Source organism: Saccopteryx leptura, chromosome 7 (genome assembly GCF_036850995.1).
Source record: "Saccopteryx leptura isolate mSacLep1 chromosome 7, mSacLep1_pri_phased_curated, whole genome shotgun sequence".
Lineage (NCBI taxonomy): Eukaryota > Metazoa > Chordata > Mammalia > Chiroptera > Emballonuridae > Saccopteryx > Saccopteryx leptura.
Genome location: NC_089509.1, coordinates 27,881,324 through 27,890,475, shown reverse-complemented (window position 1 = coordinate 27,890,475; position 9,152 = coordinate 27,881,324). Strand labels below are relative to the sequence as shown.

The window sequence follows — 9,152 nt, the reverse complement described above, 5'->3', positions numbered from 1 at the left end:
TAAATTGTATTATTGTCATGAGATGATCGGTTTTTTCCAAAATAAAATATGAAAAACATGAGAATGAATTTTATAAATTTCTTTCAAAATATTATGACCTTTATAATGTGTTTTAAAACATAGTTCTGATGTAAATAATGTATATAGTAAGGTTTGGTATTTTAACAAGTTAAATTATAACCAAAAGTGGTGGTTGTTTTTGGATGAATTATAAATATAAGTACAGAAGATAATTTACAAATAAAAGGTGAAATCCACTAGTAAATTTTTTTCTTTCTAAATCAAATAAGGCCATTTCTATCTCACTGTATTTTAATTAGCAGAGGGGGTTTTTTTGTTTTTTTTGTTTTGTTTTGTTTTGTTTTTTGGAAATGGTAAATGCTCATGAGATGACTCAAAATGTAACTTGGCCTGCAATTTTCTTTCGGGGAACAGAACACTCTAATTCAAATCCATTATTAAAAAGCAGATAACATGTGCACTTTTTGAAATGCCTGTGACTTCACTCTTTTGATTTTACGTAATTATAAGAGAATGTTCATATGTATTTGCTTTTCAACTGGCATTGCTTTTAAAACCAAGTGTGTTCAGATAAAGTATGTATTTTCTTTTCGTTCATAAAGAATATCTCTGGTTTACATGCTCAAAACTGTTGTGTCTTTTATAATGCAGTCACAGAGCAGTTTTTAGCTGTGCTAACAACCAGAATTTCTATGCGTACCCTATGTATGTATGTAGAGAAGAGAATATCAGATATTAGTTTGGATTTTGAAATTAATGATTGGTAACTATAGATGTTGGGCCTTTCCGCTGTGTCATTTTGTAACTTCTGTCAGTTTTCAAACAAAACTTTGAACTCAGTATTTTTCTAAACTTTGCAGCTCAAAGTAAATACTTTTTCACTTAAACTAATTTTAGTTAACAATAAAATAAGGAACACATCACCCACTTAAAAACAGCTTAAATTACATGTACTTTGTTGCTGTAAGTAAACAAGGTAAACATTGACACAACTTCAGATTATTCTTGGATTGAAAAAAATCTGCAGTTCAAAATAAAATTCTGCTTTTGGTCAACATTTTGGATGCAATTCAAAGTTCCTCATAAAATAAACATATTTAAAGAGTGTTTTGAATTTCACTGCATAATTTCTAGCCAACAGAAATTGCAGTGGTATCTTTAAGGTTTATTATGTCAGATCAATAGCCATTATGCAGGGCTAACACAGCCCTCGAGATGCAATACCTTCCGTCTGCTTAACCCTCACTCTGTGACGTGATGTGAAGAAAAACTTCGTATAGGTGGTCCTTGGGGAAAGCCTCTCACAAAGTGAAACTTTCTGTTTCTTTGTTTAACAACCAAAGTATTCTTTTCTGAGAAAGTGGAAAAAGAACGGGCATTTTAGTCAAGAGAGCAAAAATGTTTGTTAAGGTACTCCTCGTGAGCCGTTTTCAATAAAAGGGGGGATAGTTTTCCATTCTGCATAATAACAAGTCATTTGGAAGTACGAGCTCAAAAATGAAAATGCCCCATCACAACAGATTGTAAATTTTTTTTCTGATGCTTTTAAAAGGGCCTCGATCATTTCTCCGACTACAGTGTTAAAGTTAAGTATTTGCTATTTTATTTAAACATTTTTTGAAAAATGAACATTCTGGGGCTTTGCAGCATTATTAAGAAAATCTGTCCATACTTTACCATGTTGTTACATGTGTTTATCTGCTGATTATAAAACGTGTTAAACAGTATTTTTAAAAAAATGCAGAGCTGCGTTTTGATTAATTCAGTGAACAAAACATATGCTGTTGGTTCTGTTCTATGAAATTCATATATGATCAATAAAATCTTTTAAAAGAGCAACTTTGGCTTTTAGGCTTGTATTGCCAACCGTGTTTTTCGTCCCAGTTAACTCTGGGCTCATACTGTTAACTTAGGCAAACAAAACTGCCTTCTGGCTCTGATCAGTGATGTCTTCTTAATATATTTTTATTCTCTTTCTAAAATTTCTTCAGGTTGGAAGCTGTCTATTGTGGTTGTTACCCACTTTGTCCCAAAGATTTGGTTTATCCAGAAATATTTCCAGGTAGCTGCTTTAATGTGCTTTCATCTTTGTTGAGATTTAATACATGATTCATTCTAAATGAGAAAGTATGAAAATAAACTTAGGCAGGAGCAATTGTTTATTTGGCAAGTCAACATGTTAGTGTTAAGGAAAATTTTATGTTTTAATACATTAGAGTAAGCTTATATTTACCATCTGTTCTTTTAAGATAACAAAAAAGCAAGTTTTCAAATAGCCTTCTTCATTGTTAGCATACACGTCCCGTAATGATGGGTTTGTATAAGCAGGTCAGTGTTGCTGCAATTGCTTACAGATTTTTTTAATGATATACACAGAGAAAAATCGAGCACTGAAAGTCACACCAAATTATTTAAACAATTGACTAGTTAATAATATGCAACTGTTGTACAGGGTACATACGGCAGTAGTACCAGTTCTTTGAAAAAAAATCTCATCACTAAATATATCACATATGCATTGTGTTACATTAGAATAATGTATTTTAATCACCCAAAGGAGATGTCTAAACAGCACAACTACACAGTCTTATTTAGCATTAAACATCCTTGTGAGCTGAGGTAACCTTATAAAATCATGCTTAAATAATGTAAAACACGAGGCGGCACAGAGCAATATGCATTTTTAATTAGTAAAGTGACTAATATCGAGTGTGTGCTTTGAGGTTTTTGTTTCATTAAAAATGTATCTGTTTTTCCTGCAGCTGAATATCTGTATTCTACACCTGAACAGCTTTCAAAAAGGCTCCAGAAATTCTGCAAGAGACCTGATATTGTAAGGAAACATCTCTATAAGGTAGTTATTGAGAAAGGATTTAGGCACTATAAATGCCATATTGAAGTACAAAGAAAAAAAATCTTAAAAAAAACATTTAATTAACATACTAATGTTTAAAGGAAACATGCTAGGGAGGGATATTAGTTGTTACTCTAACAAGGATTAATTAAACTGGATGCCAGTTGTATTAACCTAGGTCTTATGAAATACGTGCACTTAACACACGGTACATGCTTTTTTAAAAAAAATTTATTGTTTTCTAAGATGACTGTCCTTTACATTTAGCCCCAAGAGACTTATAAAAATGAACCTGGATTAATGTAACTCATTAGTCTAAAAGGAAATAAAAGGAAAGATTCTACAATTATACTAATGAGGATAAGCCTTTCTTCCCATCATAATGAAATCTTTAGTCCTCAAGTTTTCAGGTGAATGACATTAGTGAAGTATGGTGTTCATTTTTAAACGATTTTAAAGATGAGTTTCAAGAATCAAATGTTTCCCTTTCCCACTTTAACAAAATGACATAAAAACCCCTCAGTTTGTTTTGAATTAGACCGTCAGTCTCCTCTCTGAATGGCAAGGGCAAAAGGAACAGAATTTACATAGCATCATCGTCAGGCCCTTTACTCATTATCTTTTTTACCTTGCTTAAATCAAGAATTTTACATTGTTGAAATAACAACTCGAAGAGGCCCTACTACATGTCTAACTAACTGAACCGGGACAAATCTGCTTTATGAGTTCTGAAGGTGCTCTAGGCCATGAGCAATATACCTTTTAATATTCTTTAAATATAGTACCTTCATTTCCCATAAATTCAGCATAGTTTACAATCTAGCAGTTTTTTAATCCAGCATATTTTCACTTTCTGTGTTAATATCTAACCCTCCCATGTGACATGCAGTGGGCCCCCCGGCCTCTCCTTTCCCTTCCGCGACCTAACATACATATTGACAAAGCGACACATCAAAACATGACTTTGTTTCTGCAGGAAACAGTTAAACTTCAAGAAAAAGGGAGAGAACCAAAAATGCAATTTAACACCCAATTTCAAGCTCATTATCTTTCATTGTCTATTAACTTGGCAATGGTTCAGAAGGTAGCTCATAATAGTTTAAAATGCTGACTGCACAGTTTCAGGCTTCGGGATTACTCCTTGAGTCAGGACGGTTGTGTCATATCTGTAGGAGGCTCCACAGACAAAACAGTCCTCCAGTGTTTACGTCCAGGTTTCCTCAGTTTTAAAGTTCAGTAGTGGTCTTGTTTGTGTGAAATATTAATCAAGTATTTTCCCATGTGACAGTCTATCAAAATGTGCAGATTATGAAATTGAAGAAATAGAGTAAGTATTAAACAAGTGGATTCTTTTTCTATTATATGACACTGAGCTATTTTCAGTGAGTTCACCATCAAATTATTGATGTTTTTTCTGTTCTGGTGAATTTTTTTTTCACTTTTATTAAGATATAATTAATATACAGCACTATTAGGCTATATAGCATAACTTGACTTTCATATATTATGAAATGATTACCACCATAACTTATCATCCATCATTTTAAAAAAGTTTTTATCTTGTGATGATAATGGTGAGGTATAAGGATAATTATATTTCCACCATCAAAATTTATCAGTTTTTAACTAAGCCTCAAGTTAGGAACCCTGTTGTTTTGCATCTGCAAATTTTTAATCATTTCAAAAGTTACTGCAACAAGTTGCCTTTAGTAGCAAAAGAAAACAGATCTCCAGATGAAATATTTTAATACAGCTACTGCCATAACATAGCTATAATTATTTATTTTACAAACTTCTTCTGGAAAAACTCTGAAAGAATGTCAGCTCGGTGTGCTGTTAATATACTAGTTGTTCCAACAGCAGCTTAAAAGATAAGCCATACCTTCGATGCTATTTCATGTTACTGCTTTTTACATACATTTTTAGTCTGTACATCCTAAAAACCTCTATCTCAAAGTTTTATAAGTTAATATTTCATGCATAAGCATTTACAAGAATTTATATGTATAGTTCATTTTTATGTCTTCTGCTGGGAATTTTTTCTTATAAATCTATTTATACATTTTCATGTATGTCCTCTCTCATAGATCTTGACCATATTTATCTAAAAGATCAATCTCAAAAATTAATAAATTGGCCCAAGAATTAAAAGCAATTAAGAGCTTTAAGATGCAGTTTTCAGCAAAAACTGGTAAAAATGACAGGAAGAATCACAGATTTGGGTTGTATCAGGATTTAGAGCCAAGAGAGAAAAGGAATGCCTTCTAAGACTTTATAATTAAGATATAAGTTATGATATTTTTTAATTTATGTATTATAAATATACACTTCAGGTAACATTTGCCTTCACTAAATACCAGAAAATTATTTCCCAAGGCTGCTTTTTACCTACTTTTCTTATGCAGTGGAAGAGCCTTTCGTGTGTACTCTAAATAGAGTGTTGAGGAGGGTTTTCAGGGTTATTCCATGGGACAGTGCTGTTTTGCTTTTATAAAACATATGCTTCTAAGATCTAAAAGGATAGAATGTCACTGAATTTTTTAATTTGCTCCTTTTACATTTTTACACCTTACTCTTTTTTTTGTTAAAAGTTTACATCTTAAAGTCATCTCAACTGCTTATCATATAGAGTTCACTTTAGGATAGGATTTTTCATATGAATTCACACTTAGAAATATAATGACTAGAACAAGGCTACTAACACTTGGCTTTCTTCTCACATGAGACATTATACTTTCAATGTGAGCAGGAGTTTGGGGGCTATAACTTGAAGCAGGATTTGAAACAGAATGCTAGTAACTGAAAAGTAGAACAGAATTTGGTACTTTTTTTTCCCTGAAGTGACTCTTTCTGCTACTGAACACTGTGCCCATGACTTCTCACCTGAAAGGTTTCAGACTTAAATTCCTCCTGTGCATGCAGTGTTCTCTCTCTCTCTCTCTCTCTCTCTCTCTCTCACACACACACACACACACACACACACACACTCACACACACACTCACACTCACACACACACATACACACATTCTTAAGATCTTAAGAGAAACCCATTGCATGCAGAAATTAAATGTTTCTTATAGGTTAAAAATTTAAATTTTTTTTTATTTTTAAAAGCTAAAACCATTTCTTTAAAAAGTTTACACCCTGGTTTAATTGTTGGCTGCAGTTTTCTCGTTCTTTCAAGACGTTTCCTTTTCTCCGTAGATTAGACACATTGGCCACATACTTGCTGCATAGAGGAAACAGGAGCTCTGTGACTCCCAAATCTCACCTGCACACAGATTCTAGAACTAATCAGAAAATAATTAACCAGGGAATGACTTCTTACACTAACAACAGTTCTTCCTTTTATAACCCAAGGAAGTTTGATACCATGAAGTTGTATATTTTTTTTGCCTTATTTTCACTATGTGCATTTACTTTCTGAATAGTCCTAACAATTATTTGAGATCAATATGTTATGCTTTTAGAAAACCTTTGATCATTATATTTTAAAATGCTTTAGAAAAAAAATGTGTGGACATTCCCTGTTACTGGTATTGAAAATAGCAAAAAATGTACAAATAGGGCAGTTGTATAGGTACATGCTTCCCAGACTAAGTATCTTATATACCTGCCCTATCTCTTGTTACTTTTATTTACAAAGTTAGCAATGTTCTATCTGAGAAAAAAAGATGTCATTCTTTCTTGTGTCTTGCTAAAGTCACCTATAGTTTCTTAAGATTTTTCAGGTGATAGCTGTTGATTTTTATTTTGTCCTCTTCAAATTCTTTAACATTCTTGAAATCTTGGTAACCTGTTGTTATTTGGATGAGAGAAGAATTTTCAGATTTCTGCCTTAAAAGTGAATCCAGACAATAATTAAGCTTGTAATTCAGACTGGGTGCCCAGAAAAGCCATTAGTGGTTGTCTTAATTGTATCAGGCCATATCTACCCAAACCACAACTAAGCCACTTTAAGTTTCCTTTAAGAGACTGGCCACTTATAGCCCTCTTTTAATTTGAGTTTCTGCTCTAGATGTGACTAAAGTGTCGCTCACTGATATTAACAGTTCTCCAAACTCACTATTTCCTTAAAAATGAAAACTTAAAAGCTTGTGACATTTCTAAAACCTCTCACCAGCAGCAGCACGATTTAAGGCAAATTCTCAGCGTGCCCCCCACACGCACACTGTTCCCTCTATTCATCTTCACTTCCTTCCTTGATTTTATTTGGCTTGGCTTCTCTTTGATTTCTCCAAGTGAAATAAAAGTAAAACCTGTTAGCACAATAGATACACTTCGGGTGCTTCCGATCAGTTCGAGATTTTGACTCCTCCTCCTTGTCTGCTGCTCATTTGCAGCCTGGCTCTAGGTGAACTTCTTAACCTTTATATGACTCATCTGTAAACTTGGAAGACTTTTTTTTTCTTAATTCTTAATAGCATTTTTCCCCTGAGGTACTCCTGTAATAAAATAATGAGTAGAAACCCGTTAGTAAACTTGAAGTGCTTTGTAAATTCCACATAATTGTAATGGCATTTCTCTTGTGTCTTCACCACTTAAAAGTAAAATTCACATTAGCAAAAACATGTATATCTTGTGTTTATGAAAGTTAAAAGTTGGATAATAAACTTCTAATAGCTGTCATCCATAACATAAACCAGGACATATATGTGCCACAGAATGTACCTATTTGTAAAAAAAAAACAAAAAAAAACAAAACAAAACAGCGTTTCCCTGTAGTTGAAAGTAGTTATTCTTTTAACCAATCAGAAACTGGGATTTCTTGAGGTGCTAACACTTGAGAACCATTTACTTGGTGGCTTTTTGAAATCCAGTTGATGTAAGTTATGCAAATTTGCAATATAAATTTTCAGCATACTTCAGTCTTTAGGTCGATAATGCTTCTTCATTGCTTTCTCTTCTCTCCCTTCTCATTACAGGGTGAAATGACTCCTTTTTCTTGGGCAGCCCTACATGGTAAATTCAGGTCTCTGCTCACAACAGAACCAAAGGAAGATTTGTGACAGATGGGGCTAAGTCACAAACTTGCAGCCTAAGGCAGAATCTGTAGAACTTTCCAGAGTGTGCCCATATTTACCTGATCAGAGAGAAAAGGAAATCTGCAGAGGAAGCTGAGCCTGGCTGCTTGTCATAGCTGACACAGAGCCATCTGCCACAAACCTGTGGCGGCTTCAGATCTCCAATCCCTGCCACCACCCCAACTCAAATTAAATACAGATTCCTAGAGACGTTATGATGGTTACACATGTCCTCGGCATCACATGGAGGAGACTGTTCAAAAAAAAAATGTGGCCTGTTGTATAACCGCACTCATGTATCCCATATGTGGTGCCACATTGAATTTCCGGTTGAATCCGTTTTTATCCTTTGTACTGGATGACATGGTGCCTGAATTCTTTCTTTTTGCCGACACGATGGCAGCCAAACTGCAGCTTCAAACGCTCTCTCTTGGCTGGGTTTCTACCTAGGTTGCCAGGTTATCATCGGAGCCTTCTTGTGTCCTCAGAGGGCCACAGTCTGAAAGGAGGATCAGAACGCGATGGGACTAATTGGGCGGCCATCTCAGAACTGTTTGTGGCAAAGGGCTGCTTTAGCACTTTTCTTTTAGCAAATTAATGGCTCTGGCACAGGGTTTTTAACTGAGGGTATTAATAAGAGGTCTGGCAGGTATTCCCATGACTCACAGGTTACATTTGCATTTAATTTATCTTAAAGAAGTTGCTAGATAAACAGCTGTAATTCGAACAAACATGGGAAATACCCTGAGTGGGGCCACCTTATCCCTAAAATGAACACAGAGATATACTGGTTTTAATTTTTTTCATGGGTAAAAAAATAAAGAAATCAAAGTACTTCTAACAAAACCAATTATTTTGATTCCTTGAAAATAGTTGGGTTCAGCTACAACTATAAGAATTTCGAGATAAAGCATTTAGGATTCCAGTAGTCAGCTGCTGTTATTTGTTGATGTAAAGATGTTTTGAAGAGCTAGATTGTAAAATAAATTTTTAATAAAGGGCCCTCTGCCATTTTAATTAGCATATCTCATTTATGTGTGTATACACCTATCTATAAGTTTCTCATTGAACACTTTCCTTGTATCAAGAGACAACGAATACAATTGTTTCTTTTCCGGATGAACAAGGATCTGTTTTGCAAATGTTTGTAAGATATTATGACATTTCCAAGGTTTTCTTTGCATTCTAGAAAGCAGGAGGTAAACATTTGTAGTCATTAAGGTAAAGTCTGTTGATAAACCATCTTCTGTTT

At 34.1% G+C, this 9,152-nt stretch overlaps 1 protein-coding gene across 12 annotated transcripts in view; it reads left to right on the top strand.

Annotated features, from left to right (window-relative positions):
• The window catches only part of GTDC1 (glycosyltransferase like domain containing 1), a 432,630-nt gene extending 423,718 nt beyond the window's left edge, over positions 1–8,912 (top strand). For all 12 annotated transcript variants that reach the window (XM_066345235.1, XM_066345231.1, XM_066345226.1 and 9 more), the window contains 3 exons: positions 2,013–2,083; positions 2,784–2,875; positions 7,802–8,912. In XM_066345235.1, the coding sequence (XP_066201332.1) occupies positions 2,013–2,083; positions 2,784–2,875; positions 7,802–7,885 (247 nt within the window). In that variant the 3' untranslated portion in view covers positions 7,886–8,912. The remainder of the gene's footprint in view (positions 1–2,012; positions 2,084–2,783; positions 2,876–7,801) is intronic.
• The last annotated feature ends 240 nt before the right edge of the window (positions 8,913–9,152 follow it).